General features: G+C 40.3%; 1 protein-coding gene across 1 annotated transcript; it reads left to right on the top strand.

The window, feature by feature from the left end:
- The first annotated feature begins 116 nt into the window (after nt 1-116).
- Nucleotides 117-20,591, top strand: LOC136700506 (KAT8 regulatory NSL complex subunit 1). The gene is made up of 14 exons (XM_066675891.1): nt 117-207; nt 733-1,318; nt 3,991-4,724; nt 7,921-8,062; nt 9,714-9,787; nt 9,867-10,029; nt 10,696-10,849; nt 13,507-13,695; nt 14,632-14,747; nt 14,999-15,120; nt 15,808-15,931; nt 17,285-17,388; nt 18,193-18,361; nt 19,015-20,591. The coding sequence occupies exons 2-14, from the start codon at nt 917-919 to the stop codon at nt 19,402-19,404; spliced, it is 2,883 nt and encodes a 960-aa protein (XP_066531988.1). The 5' UTR covers nt 117-207; nt 733-916; the 3' UTR covers nt 19,405-20,591.
- The last annotated feature ends 242 nt before the right edge of the window (nt 20,592-20,833 follow it).

The following is a 20,833-nucleotide window of genomic DNA, read 5'->3' as shown; positions in this document are numbered from 1 at the left end:
AATAATTACCTTCTTATCAAGGCCGTGTTGTGTTGTTTATAGGCTAGAAGACCATACGCGAAATAAAGTCAGTGCCATAAACATTTCTGGAAATATAGTGTTGCAGAGTCAGTCTGAAATGACCGGATTCTGACAACCAGATTTTATTACATCATAAACCCAAGGAACCAATCACTTTAACTTATGGGTGGGGTTTTTGAGCTGAAGGTGAGTATCAGAGGGGTAAGTTGAGACTGTAATGTGGACTAAATGCTATGCAGAGGTCGTGCATATTGAATTGTAGAGTTACTTTATTATATATATATATATATATCATTGTCATTGTGATGGTCCAGTTATTGTATATACACACACACACACACTATATTGCAAAAAGTGCTACAAAAGCTGTAGTAATAGGCTGCTTATTGTGGTCTGCGGTCTTGGAGGCAGTCTGTGTTTTCTGCATGTCTGCACTGGAGTGTTTACAGTGTGAACAGCTCGGGAAAAGATGCGTCATGTCTGCTTTCGGGCAAGTACACAAATCAAAGGCTACAATACATAGAATGTATATTGGTAAACAGCAAATAAATGAATCTGACTGTGAAAAACAGACTGAAATATTAATATAATATTAAGTAAGTTATAAACGAACGCACTTAAGTCATAAACGAACAGAAAGTGTGGCTTTTCTCGTTATAATGTTTTTTATGGGCCTCCTCCAAATTCCTCCTCCCTGGTGTGTGTGGGCAGGGCCGTGACTGTGCGCATGCGCGCTGCGCTCAGGGCGCGTTAGCGGCGGCAGTGCGGGGAGCGGCGCGAGACGGGGCGGAGAGCGCGTTCCTCTGCGAAACACGGAGAGATAAAGAAGCGGATCGACGAAGGAGCCCGACCGCGTGCTCATGCCGCGCGCCTCGGTCATGCTGACCGCGCGGCCATGTACTACTACTGCAGACGCGCGGAAATGAGCGCCGTCGGCGGCGGGCCTGGGCTCGAAAGCGGCGGTTGCTGTTGCGGGGGAGGAGGAGGAGGAGAATACGACGGAGAGGGAGCGAGAGAGGGCGGTGGAAAGGGAGGCTGCTGCGGGCGGCGGTTGAACGGAGCCGTTGGCGAGGAGGAGGCAGAGGCCCGGGACGACGTTAGTTTGCGGAGGAAGGCGCGCGAGGACGGAGTGTTCTCCAACGGCGCAGTGACAGCAGCTGGTGCTGTGCGTGCGGACGTCACGCGGGAGGAAGGCGAGGGCGCGAGGACGAAGTGCTGCTGCTGCGGAGTCGCTCGCGCCGAGATCGATCAACGGAACCGAAATCACGAGGAGACCGCGATGAGGACCACGACCACGGTGAGTGGACGAGTGAGGGGCTGGGTGGTCGAAAAGCCTGGAATAACACATGAGGTCGGGACTACGAACGCTGTTTTTACGGGGGATTCCACTCATGGGGTCTGTTTGTGTCCCACTTCTATTCATTCACAGATATCTATGTGGAGTAGGTATAACAGACATTGTAAATGCAGCTAATGTGTCCTGCACAACAGCATATACGATCAGCCATAATATTAAAATTACCTCCTTGGTTCTACGCTCATTGTTCATTTTATCGACTCCACTGACCATACAGGAGCACTTTTTAGCTCTACGTTTACAGACTGTCGTCCATCTGTTGCTCTGCATACCTTGTTTGCCCTTGTCACCTTGTTTTCCAATGGTCAGGACCACCACAGTGCAGGTGTTATCTGTTTGGGCGATCATTCTCAGCGCTGCATTGCCACTGATGTGGTGATATATATGGTGTTTTTCCAAGTGGATCAGACACAGCAGAGCTGCTGGAAGTTTTAAACCCCTCTGTCACTGCTGAAAAATATCCAGTGTCCACTGATTAAGGACTACAGAACGGCCAACACAAACTGTCAGTAAGGTGGATCTTCAAGGTAGGTAGGCAGGAATCTGTAGCAGCACTGCTGTGTCTGATCTGCTCGTGCCAGCACAACAAAAAATAGCGTAACACCACCACATCTGTGTCACTGCAGTTCTGAGAATGGTCCACTGCCCAGATAATACCAGCTCTTTGGTGGTCATGACCATTGATGAACACGGGGAACAGGGGGCATTTAAGAGGTGGATCATTCTCAGCAACGTTTGTGACCCTAATGCTGGGATCAGACTAGATGAGTTTGGCCTGATTTTGTCCTGAATATGAGTGTAGGTAACGATGAATGGGCTGTGCAATGTGATATAATCAAAGAACAGTGATGTGGCGTCTGGGATGCTCCACAACTCCCTGATGAGATTCTAGCATGTCAGAATCTTCTGTGTATTTCCACCTAGTTTAAGGTCTCCTGTATCATGTTCCTTGATGTTGACCATGTAGGAGGAGACAGTGCTATCTGGTGCAATTATGTAAACATGGAAGAGGGATGCTGCTGCTGAGGAAATGTTTGTTGAGATGAGGCAGAAATAACCCTGTCTGTTTGATGTTTAAATGCTGTGTTCATTTTCTGATGCCCAGTGACACAACTGGTATGCCTTGAATCAGTTTGTGTGATGTTTGTATGTAAACAGAACACACAGGCTATCACTTCAGAGGTGGTGGTCTGTGAACAGAACTCATACCCACCTCATATTAAAACATTTCTTTGTACATTCATTTACCAGAAGATACAATTCCAAATACTGATATTTGTTTTTTTTTCTACCACGAGACCTTATTTACATACAGTGAACATGGTACATTTCTGTAATGTTTTGACATTCCCTTTGAAAGGTAGACAGCCCATACTCTCATGTGTGTGATACCTGTGAACAGATCCAAAATCATTTTTCTCCATCTTCTCTTTCTTTTCAGAACCCAAAACTGCCCATATTACACACAGCTCTTCTGTAGTCATGACTGACAGTTACTTGACCCACCTCCATGGTGACTTATGATGTGATGTAAGTGATGATTGGTGGGCATCAAATGTGTAATGCTCCCATCTCAGGGCCACAATATGTCTCTCTTATTGTCTAATCTGGTTTAGTGACCATTGTGAAAAACAAACGTATAATGTACTTTGATCCTGGTGCAAATAATATGCCCTGAGACACCTCAACCTTGTAGGTGTAAAGTCAGAGACAGAGGATCATCTGTTGATGCACAATTTGTGTTGGTTGTCTTCTATTTCTTGATCATTCGACACAGGATGCTGTTGGCTGGCTATTTTTGGTTGGTGGACAGTGACAGTTAGGGATTTAAAAACCAGCAGCAGTGCTGTGTCTGATACACCACCCTAACAATACCCTGTGGTGGTCCTGTGTGGTCCTTTGAAGAACAGGGTGAAAAACTGCTACCAAATAATGCAGAGCAACAGATGGACTACAACGTGCTCCTGCATGTTCAGTGCAGCTGAGAGAATTAAAGGCTGTACGATCAAGGAGGCAATTTTTAATGGTTTGGCTGATCTTTATATGTTTGCTGAAAAGCAGTAATGAAGGCTATCAACTGAATTTGAGCAGCATTTCTGTCTGTAGATGCCCATTGTAACTGCTCTAATGCTATAACTACCCTAAAATATGACCAATGATTTATTTTATTATTTGTGTCCTTCTATTTAAAAAAATCATGTTTTGCAAAAAGAATATTTAAGGTAATAGTTCATAGTTAATATTCTCTGAAGCCTGTAACCTGTACAAATTAAAATGAGTGAATATCTGCAATACCCTGAAAGTCCCTTATTCAGCAGGAATTCTCATCATCCAAATTTCATTATGATGCTGGAGAGACATATCATTTCTCATTATTTTTGCCTTCTGTATGGACTGCACATTTCACTTTTAAAATGTACCTGTTACCTAAATAATAGATCATAAAACATCTGCTCATGTCCTTGTGCCAGGAGCACCACATTTTTTGTGTTGTTGTGTTTTTTTCTATGCTAACAAATCCATTTCTGTCGGACCTTAAATCCATTAAAAAAATACATACAGGGAGTACATATAGTGATTCTAACCTATATGATCCTGTGGTACTTTTTCAGCTTTTCTCAGGGGGTCAGGGACTTTTGGCTGCTGCTGACAGTAGGCTGGAGCCCGGTGCATGTAAGCGGCGTGCTTGTGCTTTCAAGCGCTCTGCTAAGAGAGTGTGCTGCGGTGGAGAGTCTGGGGCATGCTCAAGGCAAGGTGGAGGCTCGTGTGTGCCCAGTCCTCCTAGGGAAGCAAAAGTCAATGGAACCGGGACGGCCAGAGGACGGGTGAGGCTCTGCCGGGTGCGCTCATTTCTGGCCACTTCCATGGGGTACCAGAATGGGGTGAGTGGAGGTGGTGGTCCTGAACTGGAAATTCAGACTTCAAACTCTGTGGCTCCAGTGGCAAACGGAAGCCCCCAGCTGAACGGTGAGCCCCCTGCTGAGCGGGACGGGCCAACGTCCGCAGCCAGCCAGATGCAGGATGCTAAGTGTGAGGCGGGGCGCAGGCAGGTGGAACTGGAGGAGCGTACGGACCGGCTTTGGCGGCGACTACAATCTGTTCAGGTCATGCAGGTGGAGAAGCATGTGGAGCAGCAGCTCAGTGGTCTGCACAGGAGGACCTCTGGATGCCGGAGCTCACTGGAGCTGAGTAGGCTGGCAAGGAGCTGTGGAGAATTCTTGCGCACAGCAGAGGAAGCACTGGACTCTGACCGCACAGCCAGCAGCTCTGCAGGGGGCAGTGACAGTGAGGAGGAGGAGGAGAGAGAAGGGAGGAGACATGCGTTACCAGCTCCTGTCAGATCAGTGTAAGTGCTTCACTGCCTAACTGAGGTTGAGGAGAGGAGGAGTATGAAAGACAAATTGTGTTTTTTTTTGTTGTTGTTGTTGTTGTTGTTGTTTTTTACGTTTAATTTATGAAAATCAAAATTTGAAATGGTGTGATTTGTCAGTTCTAATAACATAAATTGGAAGAGCTCATTAACAGGCAGTCTGGCACACTATATTCAAGGCTCAAAATCTCTCCAAAAATAAAAAGGTATTTTTTGTCGATGATAAACAGACCTGTAACTTAATCTTTAAAAAGATATTTATTTATTTAATAGCAAATGTAGTATTGGTTGGAAATAGCACAGGTAGTAGTTTTCCCCAAATTGGTCAGCTATAAGTATACAAATCCTAAACATGAATAATACACAACAAATACATAGATCAGCAAAAATATTAAAATTACCTCCGTGTTTCTACACTCACTATCCATTTTGTCAGCTTCATTTATCATAAAGTTGAAATTTAGTTCTACATTCTACAGGCTGTAGTCCATCTATTGCTCTGCATACATTGTTTGTCCCCTCTCACTCTGTTCTTCAGTGGTCAGGACCAGCACAGGGTAGGTATGATTTGGGTGGTGGGTCATTCACCATGCTGCACACTGACATTCTGGCGTGTTAGTATGTGTTGCAGTGGAACAAGTGGATCAGAAACAGTGGATGCAGTTTTTAAAACCATTCTGTGTAACTGCTGGACTGAGAATTGTCCACCAGTCAACAGTGTCCTGTTGGCAGCTTTCAGTGACCAGAGCCTTTGCATCTACAAGGTGGACCCTCAAGGCTCCTGTGTCTGTGTTGTCAATGTCTAGAAACTGCAGCAGCACTGCTGAGTATGATCTACTTACCAACACAACACACACTAATACACCCACCACCACGTCGGTGTCACAGTGATCCACTGCCAAGATAAAATCAGCTCTGTAATGGCCTTGATCATTGGTGAACATGGTAAACAGGGGGCTAAAGTGTATCTTTATGGTGAGTGTAGAAACACGATCATTTTAATCTGTTGTTAATTAGTGTACATGAACTTTAGTCCTTGAGGCTGTGAGATTATTGTAACAGGGTGTAAAAGTCATAGCACTAGTATAGCGTTTTTCCAACCCTGGCCTCGTAGTAAGGCCAAGGGAAGTTTATTTATAGAATTTGAATGCAAATTTAAGTGCTTTACAGAGACACAAAAGTAATTACTTGAGAATAATAAAAAAATAGTAGCTAACATTGCTTTTGCTAATTTTCCTCTTGCACATCAGTTAATAAGAAAAGCCTCCCTGAATTTAAGTCTATGTGTGGGCAGAGCAGGGCTATACACCCCAAGAACGCTACATAATTCTGTGGTCTGTGTCATGCTCATTTTAGGAACTCAAAGTTTACGCTGATTTTTCTGTGGTAAAAAATAATCCAATTTTCTGTTGGGAGAATAAATCACATCTTGTAGGTAAGATTCCAAAACCGATATGGATATTGCTGTACATAGATTTTTCTACTGAATGTCATCGGATCCTCTGTATGACAGTTAGGATTTGAAATATATGTATAGCTTCATGCAAGCTAACACTGCTGAGAACGTTTATCAGAAGGCCTGTCGTAGAGGACACCTAAATACCTTTATTATCAAAATGTGTCAGATGTGGAGTGCTAGCATTTTGTTTGCCACACTGCAGGATGGTGGCAATTGTCAAATGGAAAAATCTGTTCAGACACAAAAGTAATTTATTTTTTACTAATTTGGGCATTCACACTTAGGTCTATTTTTCAAAACCTTAACAGGATTCACATGAGGTACTGCAGTAATTTTGTTTTATACAGATGCTGCTGTGTGATTTATTTTTCATACAGATAAGCCATGTGTTTGTTTGTTTATTTATTTATTTATTTCCTTTTGTTCTTTTCTTTTTTTTTCCTTCCTCCTCCCCTGAAAAATATCAGGGTGAATTACCTTTTTTGTTTTTATTTCTTGTAACATCTGGTTACACATCTCTGTGATTTTCAAGGCAAATGTCACCTTGCATTTGAGGTGAAATATTGGCCATGGTTGTATACTGTATTAGTCTCTTAGTGCGTGTAACTATATTAAACATTTTCCTGAATTGATGGATTTATTTTTTACCGTTTATTTCGTATGGGCAGTTGAAGTTTTGTCTCCATCCTCTCTACACTGGAAGAGCATTAACATGAGCCCAAAGGGAAAAGAAAGTCAATCAAAATAGCAGGATCCCACATTTGTATTTAAATGGTGATTATAATGGCAGCTACCAGTATAAAAAGTCCTGTTTTCACGAACATAATCCACTGTGTAACCTATCATGTTTTCCATTTATTTTTTTATCTTTCTACAGTGGTGCCACAGTAATTTTTATGGTGGATTTTCAGATTTGAAAAAGTAGCATCTTATGATGTATCTTGAAGGGCAGAAGAAATATATGCTATCGGGTGGATTTTCGGAGACAGGGTTCGAACCCCCCATCCCCAACCCCCACCAAAGTTAGGGTGCTAATGCAGAAGGTACAGGTACAGATATGAAGCCACAGATAATGACTGTATTCATTAGAGGTAAAACTAACAGTCTGGATTTTTTTTCTCATCTTATAGCATGGGATTCTCAGTTTTTATGATGTGTTTGCATAATTTATGCTGGGTATTGCAATGAAATAACTGGTGAATAACTCAAAAGATCCCATTCTATATCAACATAGTGTGGCTTAGGGATACAATGCTGAAACCCAGAATACTTCATAATATGACTAATATGTTAAAAGCTGGTCATTTATTTAAGTACATGTTACTGATCCTATTATAAAGAAATTTGATACATACGTTTTCTAGGAACAACAGAGCAATTCCACCTTCAGCAGCCAGGCACTTGATGACTTAACAAAAGTCCAAACTAGGAGTGCTCTTTCATTCCTGGAATTTCCATCTATTGCCTTTGAGTTTCTGCCCCATTTCTTTTTCCATGTCTTCTACATTGTCCAAGACACTTGAGGAGGCCCTGTGTCTTCTAAATCACACATCTGGTCACACTGATTTACTTACTACTTGATGATTTAATTCTGGCTCAGATGTTGGTTTTTCAGTCAGACATGCTTTGAAACATTGAATGCTGCTTTTGTTTTTTCAATCCTCAACCATCAATAGCTCAAGTGTCTGACAGTTTTTTTTTTTCTCTTTTCAGTCGTATGAGCAGAGAATGGCAGTGGATGAGGGACAGGGCATGGCTGGGCAGCAGGTGGGTGTGGCTACAGGCTCAGGTATCAGAGCTGGAATATCGGATTCGTGCGCTGACAGAACTCTACACACACCTCAGACAGGGCAAGGTATTTGAGCATTTTGATATTTTCTTATTGTTTTCATGTGGAATTGGAAGCCAGACAAAATGGTTAACAAAATGGTTTGTGCCCATGTATAACATCTGTTCTAAAACAATAGAGAAGCCATGTTGCATCAATAAAACCAGTAGGAGTAAAGCCCAATTTATACTTCTGCATCAAACCTACACCATAGGCAAAGTGGCGACGCTAAATCTACTCCGTAGCCTGACGTGCACCTCTCCAGAAATGTAACTGTGTCGCAGACCACCATGAATATGATTGGTCAGTAGTTGGACAGACATTAAGTTGGAACCAAGGAAGTTCAGAAACATGAACTCCTCTTCTCCACACACAGAGACTGCAAATTAATTACAAGAGGTTTCTTCAGACATGGTCTGGATTTCAGGCATGAATAAAAATGTTGAACAAAGGAAAAATGCGATCATCTCCTGGAAGAAATATAAAGCAACAAGAAGCAGGACCACACAGGGAAAATGTGCTGGCTTTGTATTTGTTTCTTTCTTGGCACCTCCATGTATGCTGTGTCCCCTACAAAGACCTATTCCCTAAATAGTGCACTTTAAAGACTTATAAAACTAAACCTACTACACCACTGCATTGTATACTACATGGTGTAGATGGAGTTGTTTGAGATTCATCCATAGTGGTGTGGCAGTGTAATTGCAGAACAGTTCAGGCACCAACGAAGAATTATAAATGCTCAACCGCTTAGGGCTCTTGTGTAGCCTATGGCGAGGGCTCTGCTTTGAGTCAATGCAGAAGTATAAATCAGACGTTTTATTCTTCTAAGGCTTTATTTTAGGCAGCTTAAAAAATACTATGTAGGAATTTATTTGTTTGTGTCCTGGGCTCACCCTACCTGTTGTTGAGTAGGTTTTACCATACTGTGAAGTAACACCCATCTCTCTCTCGCTCTCTCACACAGACACACACACACAGAGCCTCTGAGCCATCAGTCACCACTAGCTCTCAGGGCTTCTTGTGATAAACATACTCACTCACTTGCTCACTCATGCTCTTGCTCTCTCTGTTGGCAATTTTGCTAAATGTTTGAATTCATTGGTAATGCTCAAAAAAAGCAAATTATATCACTGTCATGAACAAGCTTGGTTCCACTGACACAAAGTGCAACTCTGGCTGTTAAAACCACACAGGAACTAGAGAAAAGCTCTTATTACCAGAATCAATACTTAAAGCTAAATATACACTAATCAGGTTAAAGTTAGCAGCCACAAGCTCAAGCTCACTTATCTGTATCTTTCAAAAACCTGAAAATAGCACTTTCGTCAACAATACTTTTCACTAACGAATGCAGCAACACATCAGAAACAGCAACAATATGTTGTTACTTACTAGTCCAACAAGAAGGTGGTGTCTTTGCGTCAGGTCTCTTTCAGCTCCCTTCACTGAGTAAATAATAAAGTTTTTCAGTCATGAGGATTTTATGTTATAGACAAGCAACTGTAAGCTCAGAATGCCAGTAAAAAAATAAAAATAAAATCACTGAACAATAACAATGAGAGTGATCAGCTGGGGTGAGAGGAACATGAATTTTCTTCCTAGACGAGCAATCCCTTTTAAAGAGAGAGGTTTATGTTTTGGATGTTTGAAATTTAATGTATTTGTTGTTTCATAGGTGAGAGCAACTCACTCAATACCTGAAACACCCCTCAGAGCACCAAGACCCCCGCATGCATCCTCTGAATGCAGGTCAGATCACACACCTACACACATGCACATAGTCTTTGTAAGTTAGACATGTGGGCTGACAGATGATGATGTCCATCAGGTTATCCACTGTTGGTGATCCTCTCAGGAAGATGGAAGACTTCACCCACTCAACACAAGCCCCACCTAGTCCACCTTCATCTGCAGCACGGGTTCGCCCGTTACTGCGGCAACGCCGGCACAGGCTTATGCGCCTGGAGGGATGTGCTGCCCTTGGATCAAAGGTGACTAGCTTAGAAGACGTTTAGTTTAAAACTCCATAAATAGCTTTCCAATATAAACCTTGGACCTGAAATGACAAAACTGATTGATAAGATCCTGATAATGCTGGTACTGTCATGAATTCCATTATTTTGATCAGAATCCTGATGCATTAGATGTTCCCAATCTACACTTTGACCTGGATTCAGAGTTTGGTGCTTTTCTTGATTGAGCTATTCTGACTCATGTCCTCAGCTAACAAACAAGAATATCAGGAGCTAAGTCCATGCAGTAGGTGACATAATTTAAGTCTAAGTGTCTGAGCGAATTAGAAAACTTACGGTCATAATGTTTGGCCAGAGCTTCTCTATGACGGCAGGTTCCCAGTGTGCCATGGATAGAATCTACCAAAACTGGTGAACCACTGCATACTCAATGAGTGAGAAAAAGAAGGGGACAAAACGGAAATACAGTTTTATATGAAGGAAGCTGTGACAGCTCTGTTCAGACAACTTGTCATAGCCTGTATGACTTTTTTTTCAGCTGCAGTGTCTCTTCAGCTGGTATGTGTGTGTGTGTGTATATGTATGTATACATATATATCTCCACTACTGATACAGTATGCAGAAACAAAGCTGATATATTCTATTTCTCCCCCACCCTTATTTGTGTGTATTGTCCTTTTCTAGCCTGTGACCTTGCCATGCTGCTGCGAACCCCCGACGGTGTGTGTCTTATGTGGCGTTGCTCCCCCTCACCCCCCAGGGAAAAAGGAGAAGTGTGCGTGGATGCATCAGCCTGTGCTGGATCCATGTGTTCATTCTGTTCTCTCCATGCCCTCTGGTAAGCTAATCATAGAAAAGCTGCTTTATTTTGTCGGTATTGTAATTATTAAATGTAAAATGTATCACTGTGAAATATGATGTGTGATTTTTGCTGTAGCTATCTACTCAAATATAAAATAAAGAATGCATTCATATAATACAGAACTTTAAAATAAGGTAAAAAGGGTGGGTGTCATCTACATGTTAATAAAATGTAATCAAATCACTTATTGTAAATATGTGATAAAATGTATTGACCATGATCCTTCTTGACCAGTAGAGGTATTTAAGTACATATTGGAAGGTGAATTATAAAGTTCTCAAAACTGTTGCAGTCTCTTTTGGAGCTGTATGTGCCTGCAACCCTGTGGCACTATAGGTTATAAATTTCAAGTACTGTTACTGATAGCAATGCTAGTTTCTGTTACCACTCATATGGTAATTTACTCTTATGTTAGCTCTAAGCTAATCGCAGTGCTGCATACAAAGAGTTTTGCCTGTCCTACATTAAATAGCTTGTAAATTATATTCCATGACTTATTTGTAAGGTTACGTCAGACAGAAGCAGTTATTTGACCTTGAATTTAGTGGTTTTACAGTATGTTTTTTGGTTAAGTTATGAGTGGAGTGTCTCATTTGCAATTTGCTTTTGACACAGTGCACTATATGCTGAATCTAAAGCAATATATACAATAGCACAGTTGACATATTAACCCAGCTTTAATGCAATCCCTGAGCCTGCTTCCCAGAGCGAAGACAGTAACAATATGTTGTTATGTCTGAGACTGATAAGTTACGTTTGGGTGAGTGAATATGCAACTGAATTAGTAAATGCGGAAACATTCTGGAGGTGATGAGTTCATCATGATTTTGTGAACCACTGAAAGTGTGGAGCAGAGCTGAAATATCAATTTAATTGATAAAATCTGTAACTATTTTTGATTTGCTTAGGATTTATGGTGGCGATTTTACACAGAAACTTTGAGCACAAGCATGAAATGATTTACGTTTGACCAATGCAATGCGAATCTGAACAACCACATATATTTTTTTTACATGTGAGGAATGAAACCCTATGGGTGCTCCATAAATTATAGTTCTAACGCTTTCTTTTGACATTTGGCATTAAAGGTGCTTTAATCAAGATTCAAGCTGTGGGACCTCTCACAGCTAAGTAGATCGATTACTTTATCAGAGTTTTCAAAACCTTTACCTGGCTATGTAATGAAAACAAAGGTTTGTTGTAAAGACTGTCATTGTATTTTAGGAAGAATGTGTTTACATCAGCGGTGTCAGTCGATAAAGAAATGTAAATGCATAAATCACAACGATTCTGTGATTAAATCATGATTAACCATGGCTGCCTGCCGGTCTGGGTGTGTGTTCACAGCCCCTAGTTCAGAAGTGTGTGCTCACTGTCGCAGATAAACGCACAAGACCGGTTTTGTTGTATACTGTACAATGACAAATAATTGCACATTGTTATTATCATTAAACGAAAGTTAAAATGCTAGTATTTGCTTATTTTTTGGAAGGGAGATAAAACATGAGTGTATAGGGTGGTATGCATGACAAACTTATTAGAGTTAACTGTCCTTTTCAATTTATATAATTTTAAAGCCGTTTTTATTATTTTTGAAATGGAATTTCTGAGTAAAATTTTCAGTAAGAGAATTAACATCAAACACACGAACGCTCTGACACAAGCCGTAATTGAGAAAACTGTAGCATGCAGCTCACAGCTCAGACAATTAAATATCTCCATATTCCAGTTCCAACAACTTTATAAGAGATACATTTGCAGAACAAAGCAGTCATGAGGGGGAAAAATTGTGCCGAATATGAGGAGTGAGAGAGACAGACAGAGAGAGACTAAGATTTAGAGTTAGTTATGAAACTGAATCAATATGTCAGCATAAATGATGATCTCAACAGTAGCAACACTGTGTTTACATTGCCTAATAATTACATTGCTAACACGTCACTAGGCTCTGTTAAACTAATTAATTATTTGAGGAGGTTTGGCCAAATTTGGTCAAATTATTTTCATCTTTTAAAAACTATTCACACGTTAATGTTTCCAGATAAATCTCATGCATTAACGTGTGTTGATTGCCCTTATTTATACACTTGTCCAGGAGGAATGTGGCTAAATCATCATCCAGTATCATTCCCTGTATAGATTGTCATAATTCTCGCCATGTTGAAGAAGCACTTTCACTGTTTCACTCTTGTTTTCATCACGTTTTTCATCTAGTCCTTTTGGCAGCATAGCATGGTTTTTCACCCACAGTATAAGCACCTCTTGGTATGGGGCACTTACTGGGTTCTGCCATGCTTTCTAAGATGAGTGCTGAGTAACGAGCTTTGATGTGGGTCTCTTAAAATAACTGACAGGAGGTCAGTGTAAACATAGCAGGCACTTCAGTTCAGAGTGCAATTTTTCCTAAAAATGTTTTCTCAGACACAGAATGTGTTTGTGTTTATTCCATGGCTAAAATAACTTTTTAATCAATGTCTTTTATATTTTACACTCTAAATTTACTGGTTAGGAAATTAAATTTGCATCTTTGGGGTCACCGTGGCAAGTTCACATTATCTGTCTTCATTTGAAACCCAGATGATAGAGACGTGACCTTGCTCTTTTACTTAAAGTCCTATTTACATTTTTTGCAGATTTCCCTCTTGCATTACGTTGTGAGATGCCCCCGCTGGCCGGGCCTCAGTCACACAGTGCCGTGCAGTGGGCAGCATCCTCGCCATGGTTGAGTAGGAGGGGCCAAGGCCCTCAGAGGGCGGGAAGAGCGAGGCGGAGGCTGGTGTGTCCTCGACCACCTAACGCATTACCCCCTTTGTTCAACACTGGTAAGAAAAGAAGTAAATCGTTTCTTCGGTCTGTGACTTATAATATTTCTGTAATCTCTTGACTATTTATCAGTGAAACAATAAATCATACCTTTGGTCTGGAGTTTTCTCTTACTTAGCTTCATTACAGCACAACTATAATTCATCTTCTTTAATCATGAAGCTTTTTGAGTTCAGTTTTTCAGGAACTTCAGCATGCAGCATAATTACATAAAAGGACCTGTTAAATATTCTTTCCCTCAAAAGGTGGTTGAGGCTGTAAAAAAAAATTCCAAAGCGCAGAATTCTGGATTTATTTACTTTCTGAAGACCAACACACTGGCCCTGCCTTGCCACATAGGATCTTGTCGTGTCACAATCAAAAAATAATTATTAAAGCGTAGCTATACTACATAGAATGTGTTGCACTATAGCTCTTCATAAACATCATTTTAGCCATTATTTGTATCATCTAACTAAAATTTCACAATACAACAAAAGACTATTAGCTTAACCTAGGTAAGATGTCTAGTATTGGTTTTCTGAACACTAATTGTGGGTTTTATTTGAGTCATTTATTTAATTAAAATGCTGTCACTGAGTTCCACCATGCATTGTCACCAAATGTCCACACCAGTGCTTTACCCTCATTAAAAACCTTTGGTTGTGATTTTTGGATGCTGGGTGACATAGCACAGTACATCCAGTGTGCTGTGACCTTTAGAATAAGCCATCCCAGAATGCTAAACTAAGGCATTTAGCCCCAAATCATTCTTGTAGTCTTTTGCAGTCTGTCAGAATGCATCATAAAAACATGTCTAAAATGTCTAAGACTAAAATTTGTTTTTTAAGTAAACCATGCATGAACAGTTTTCTGTTATTGAAGTTGATAATGACTACAATGGAAGGTACTGTTACATGAATATGAACACAGTTTCATAAAAACATGTTTTCTAGGTGGTTCCAGCTGTAGGATCCAGAGAGGTTTGATCGGCCCAGGATTTCTCCCTCATCGAGCCTCTGATATGTCTTCTCTGCCAGCCACACCCCCAGCCATAGATACACCCACACAGGTAAATACTAAGGTGGAAATGTCAAAATACGTCTGTGTTTGTGTGTATCACCACAGTCCAATCAAAAACATGTATGTCCATTTTTAGTTCTTCATTTAGTTCAATTCATTTTTAGTTCCTCTCCTGTCCATCACAGTAGAAATACTCCAAAATTACTTGAAATTATGTTTTTTTCCCTTCTCCTGTATGTATGTAAACTGTGTTTGTGCACTGTAACTGATACTTGCTCTTTTTTATCATTTCTGTTTCAGCCCTTGCGGAGGAGGAGAGGAGAGAGCTCATTTGACATTGATAACTTGGTAATGCCTCTGGGCCTGGCTGGACTAGGCGCTAGAGTGCAGAAACTGCAGTACAAAGAGATTATCACCCCCAGGTAAAACTAATAAAAGGTTGTTAAAATGCATGGGTCAACAACATGTAATCTGTTCTAACTGCTGACGTCAGGGTTCTGAAGGTGCTATGGTATAAATCCTGCACTGGAATCCCCAGGCAAAAGTTTGTCAGGTGATGAAGAAATATCTGTATTCAGTGCATGTAGGACTCACAAAAATATGTGACATTTTAACAGCTCGTAAAACTAATATTTTAACATTTCTGTGCTTGCATTCCAAATTTAAAGTTCCCGTACGTAAAATGAATTAAAACAGCAGATCTTTTGGACTTTATTATTAAGGACAAGTTCAAATGAATCTTTAAATTACAGAATCAGTAAATTGCACCAAATTAATGCTAAGGCATAGCCCACAACAGCTCATGATCATAATAAGTACAAATGCAAATATGTCTGCGGATACTGTGTTTAAAACAAACAAAATTATGTGAATATACACAGACATTGTACAGTACAATGTTGCTTATGTCTGTTTCTAACATTTTTAATATGTAGGGCTTGTAGTGATCTGTCATTGTGCAAATAATCCTTCTGCATCTCGCATGCACAGTGTAGGGTTCTTTTCTATTTTCCAACAGTTTATAAAAACACTTTTTATTAAAACATAGACATGCATTTTTTTGTCTGTACATATTCCATGTCCCTAAATTGTCTGCTTTATGTCTATAGCTGGAGAGAGCTGGTCTCGGTCTGTGGGGCCTCGGAGGCACAGGTGGACGCAGGCGGTCACTTTGAAAAATTCTCAGAAGTATCCCACCAATCTAATGGGGAAGGACCCGAAGAGAAATTTGAGGTGAGCAATTACCTGTTTTAGTTTTCAACGTGTGTGCAAACCCTATTGCCAGGATAGTTGGGGTCAGGGTCAGGGTCAGAAACCAATGATGTGTGAATAAGTTAAAACTTATTCAATTGAAAATCAATTGAAGACAATATTTCACATGATGAAACTGAGAAATGTTATTTATTTTATTTTTTTTTGAAAAATGTTTTGCCCATTTTGAATTTGATGATAGTGGATAAGAAAATATACCTTGTAGTTCTAAAGCTTTTTGGTACATTTAAAAATGCCATTAAGGAGTATAAAAGGTATTGTACTACCCTCAGACTGCCAAAACCAAGTACCAGAGGAGGTTTATCAGAGAGGTCAGCAACAACTTTGAAAAATGAGAAAGGTCTCAGTTGACTTTGGACAATTACCCAGTTTCATCCAATTCCTGGCAACTATTTTCAGAGACATGCACTCAAAGGACAGAAAGGGATATCCACAGCGTTCAGTACTCTGTTGGACAATGTTTGCATCTTGGGAGTACAGCAGTATAGCTTTGGTTGGCTAGTGAAATATTTGGCATAGAAGACCACTCTGTTTGTGTTAAACAAGCAGGTTAGTGGGGGATGGAAAAGCATATACATACATACATACATACAATTCTGTGCAAAATAATTTAAATAAATAAATAAAATAAATTATTTTCTGTTTGTGGGCGGCACGGTGGCGCAGCAGGTAGTGTCGCAGTCACACAGCTCCAGGGGCCTGGAGGTTGTGGGTTCGATTCCCGCTCCGGGTGACTGTCTGTGAGGAGTTGGTGTGTTCTCCCCGTGTCCGCGTGGGTTTCCTCCGGGTGCTCCGGTTTCCTCCCACAGTCCAAAAACACACATCACAATGGATGGATGCATATTGTACTACGGAAAGTGTCCGTAGGTGTGAGTGTGTGAGTGAATGTGTGTGTGTCTGTGTTGCCCTGTGAAGGACTGGCGTCCCCTCCGGGGTGTATTCCCGCCTTGCGCCCGATGATTCCAGGTAGGCTCTGGCCCCCCCGCGACCCTAAATTGGATAAGCGGTTACAGATAATGGATGGATGGATTTTCTGTTTGTGTTGGTTTATCTCTTTTCAGATCTCTCCTTATTTTACTGTATTTGTTTTTGTATTTATTGTAATACATTACAGTACTCTTTGTGTGAATGTGTGGTCAAATGTGTGTTTTGGAGTATTTTATGTATAATGGGTATATGCAGGCATCAGCAAAATTTAATGCAATTTAATGATTTTCAAAGTAAGTTTAATGGCTTTGAATATTTGAATGATATAATTTACACTTCAGAATGCTTTAAAAACATCAACCTGTATTTGTTTGTGCATGAACCTAGGTGGAAGATCTCTCTGACGCTGTGTTTCTGAAGCGGCATGCTGCATGGGAGAGCAGAGAGAGGAGCCGCTGGGGGAGCTGGGCTCAAAGACGCCGCCGGGGCAGGTAAAGAGAGAGAAAGTGTGTGAGAGAGTTTTTTTTTTTTTATTATTCGTTTGTTTGTATATATATAACACACACACACACGTACATGTAAGTAAGTGAGAGTCTGAACAGTCATTCATGATCTTTTACATTTTGCCATGGCAAACGTATTGTGATATTTTCAGACATCTTAATACACATCATATCATCAATGCATATAATGAGTGTATTCTTTCATATTTAAAATTTGGAATGGAAAAAATCCACTAGTAGTGACAGATTTTATATAAAGGCATAGCAATAAAGTTGAATACAATTACATTTTTTTCCCCAAACTGTACATTGTTAGATGTAGTTATTTAAAATAAAATCCCAGCATATTGTACTTTTCAATATGTGACCTCCTTTCAACAGAGGAAAACCTTAGAATTCTTTGAACAGAATTTCTGTTTGTATTCACAATACAAGCCTTTATTGTACAGGCCAGTATTTTGCGCATATTTCATCTTTCTGCTGTGTGTTAAGAGGTATGAATCTAGTTTTGAATATTCAAATGTTCAAATACTCATTATAATTTTGAAAACTGTACATCAGGATATTTGTTGAAGGAAGCATAGCATGTGACTACAACAGCTATATATATATATATATATATATATATATATATATATATATATATATATATATATATATATATATATATATATATATGCTCAGAAAACTGTGACTAATTTTTTTATATGTGATATAAATGTTATACATCATCATAATTAAATCCGGAGTAAATCCGTTCACCCTACTTTAGCAGCATAATTTGTTTGTCAGATCCACCTCCTCCTATCATGGGGATGGGAAGAGCTCCAGGGGGTTCGAGCACTCACCCTGCTCACCAGACCCCAAGCAGGGGCACTTTGCTGAGGGGGACACCTCGCCATATAGCCCCCTGTACTCTGGAGCAGATGATCCCTTCTACCAGATGGAGGATGAACAGCAGGTGTGTGTGCCAGAGTGTATGCGTGCTAAGTACTTAATGTTTCATTCAGATACCTCATTTTAGCTGTTACCATGGTGATTATGAAGCTGAAAAGATCTGTATTGAGCCCCCTCCTTTCCCCCTCTCGATGTCAGTAAACCTTATTGTACTGAAGTTCATATTCTCAGAAATGATGTCATAAATCTTTGTGCGAGTGGTGAGAGATGTCTGACTGTTTACCTTTTTGAATATTTAAGTTGATTTAAATTAATGACTAATAGAGTCATTACTAATAGAGATTTGTACAAATACAACATACATATTTGTACTCTGCACACTGTTGCTGCCTTTTAAATATATTGTTGCCAGTCGGGATACAGTTTATAGAACACTGACAGACCTTTTACTCAGCTTAATGTGTAAACAGACTCAGGTGCTGAAAAGTAACCTAATGCTCTTAGTGTGACCTGAGACATGCTAAAGTAGCTTGTTTTGTAGACTGAAGAAGCAACACTAACACAATCTATTCATTATAACCCTTTCTCATTAATGTCATTAAGGATAGTGGAATTTTTTTAAATGTTCTCTAGGGCTTGTCCAACCTCACAGCATTAGCTTTGTAAGAACACATTTACACATTTGTGAGCCTTATTTGAACTGGGTGTTTGTTTCAGACTGTGCTGCCATGGGAGCGAAGGTCATTCCCCTTGCAGGAGACAGAGCTCCAGTGGCTACAAAACGAAGAGGAGATGGATCCCGAGGAGGATGCGTGCACGGCCAGCGGCCGCAGCCAGAGCACGGACTCAGGCATCTCAGTGGGCAGCCTGGAGCTCTCACCGAGGACCCCTCAACCACATCAGCAGCACTTGGACATGGACCCCGCCGGCCTGCAAATGCTTGCCTGCAAACCAGCCGTCCCCAAAACTCAGGATTCTCTCTCTTTCCCGCCTTCCTTAGCCCTGTCTCCCTCACCTTCCTCCCAGCTACCCATTTCTCTCTCACCTCGTGCCCATATCGCTACATCCAGCCATCGAGTCAGCAGGGCCAATGCCAGTCCATACTGAACCAGGAAGGAGACAGTAGCTATGTATCAAATAGACTTTTGTGTTCTATCTCATTTATTGCAATACTAAAACATCTTACTTATATGTTCAATCATACTAATTAAATCAACCACCTGTAGTCCTTTTTATTTTTTATTTTTTTGCCCTGCACATTTCTCTCTTAAACAGGTCAACCCTAGAAATCCCCTTCCTGCAGCTGAAACCATATCCACTCGTTATCCCTGCCCTACAAATTCTTCCCCAAATATCCTCTCATTGTCCTCTACTCAACTGTTCAATTTCTCTGGCACAGTGGTTTTCAACTCCATTCTTTGTATCCACTGCCCTGCACACCTTCAGATGTTTTCTGCTCCTGGATGAATTGTGCCGGGTAAGAGAATACCTGAAAATATACAGGGCAGTGATCTCTCTTGCCTTGAGCTAAGAACCACTGTTCTACCATAAACTACTCCCTTCCTACCAAACTTCAGTTGGTGGTAAAAGCCAAACAGCTTCCTCTTAGTTCGCACACCATTTTTAGCCTGCCCTGTTCTTAGTTCTCTTCTGAATGAATTGCTGGATTGTTCACTTATCGTCGACATTCTTTTTGTGGTTAGTTCCATTTCTGGACCTGTCTAAAGCATTATTCTCCTTTCTTGCTCTTGAGTTGATCTAAAATGGTCTCCTTAACACTTAATATTTTTTCTTGCTTTCGTGTCAAGCACTTCTCTCCTGGAGCAAGAGGTCTGCCCAGAACACAAGGACAAACTTGCATACAACATACAGTGAAAAGGAACTACATATTACCCATCTTGTCATATGTGACTTTTTTTCTTGATCATGCATTTAAAAACATATATTTCATTCAGATGTATGCATATTGGTATTCACTTTGTGTGTATATACCTCTTGACACCTCATCAAACATTTTGCCCTTCCTGCAGTAGCCTCATGTCCATTTGAATCAGCTCAACACAAGATGTATGCCTTTGTTTTTGTTTAGTTTTGTTATCTGTGAAGGTGTGAGTGTGTGTGAGAGAGAAAGAGAACATAAACGGCCTATGTGTGTCTGTGTTTTGGACAGGTCTGTTACACTGCTGAATAAAGGTTGCCAGAAAAAAAATGTCATTTTCTAGAAAAATTACAAGGGATAAATAATAAAGGAACTATGATTTGAAACACAATGCTCCCATTGCAAAGCTGAAATAAAGGAGAAAATTAAGATTATTTTTGTGTTTTTTATTTTCACTCAAATATTATATCATTAAGGTCTGGGTGATTCAGGCACTGGTGAAAATGGTAAAAACGAGAGGGAAAATTGTAATAAATTAATATTATTTATAATTTGTTCTATAGACACGTTTAAATAAGTTTAATTGTGCGCAAATAGAAATAATCATTTGTTTTATGGATAGTAAAAATGGTCCACCTGAGGGTAGCACAAAGCAGA

Source organism: Hoplias malabaricus, chromosome 6, assembly GCF_029633855.1.
Source record: "Hoplias malabaricus isolate fHopMal1 chromosome 6, fHopMal1.hap1, whole genome shotgun sequence".
Classification (NCBI taxonomy): domain Eukaryota; kingdom Metazoa; phylum Chordata; class Actinopteri; order Characiformes; family Erythrinidae; genus Hoplias; species Hoplias malabaricus.
This window is presented reverse-complemented; position numbering and strand designations above follow the sequence as displayed.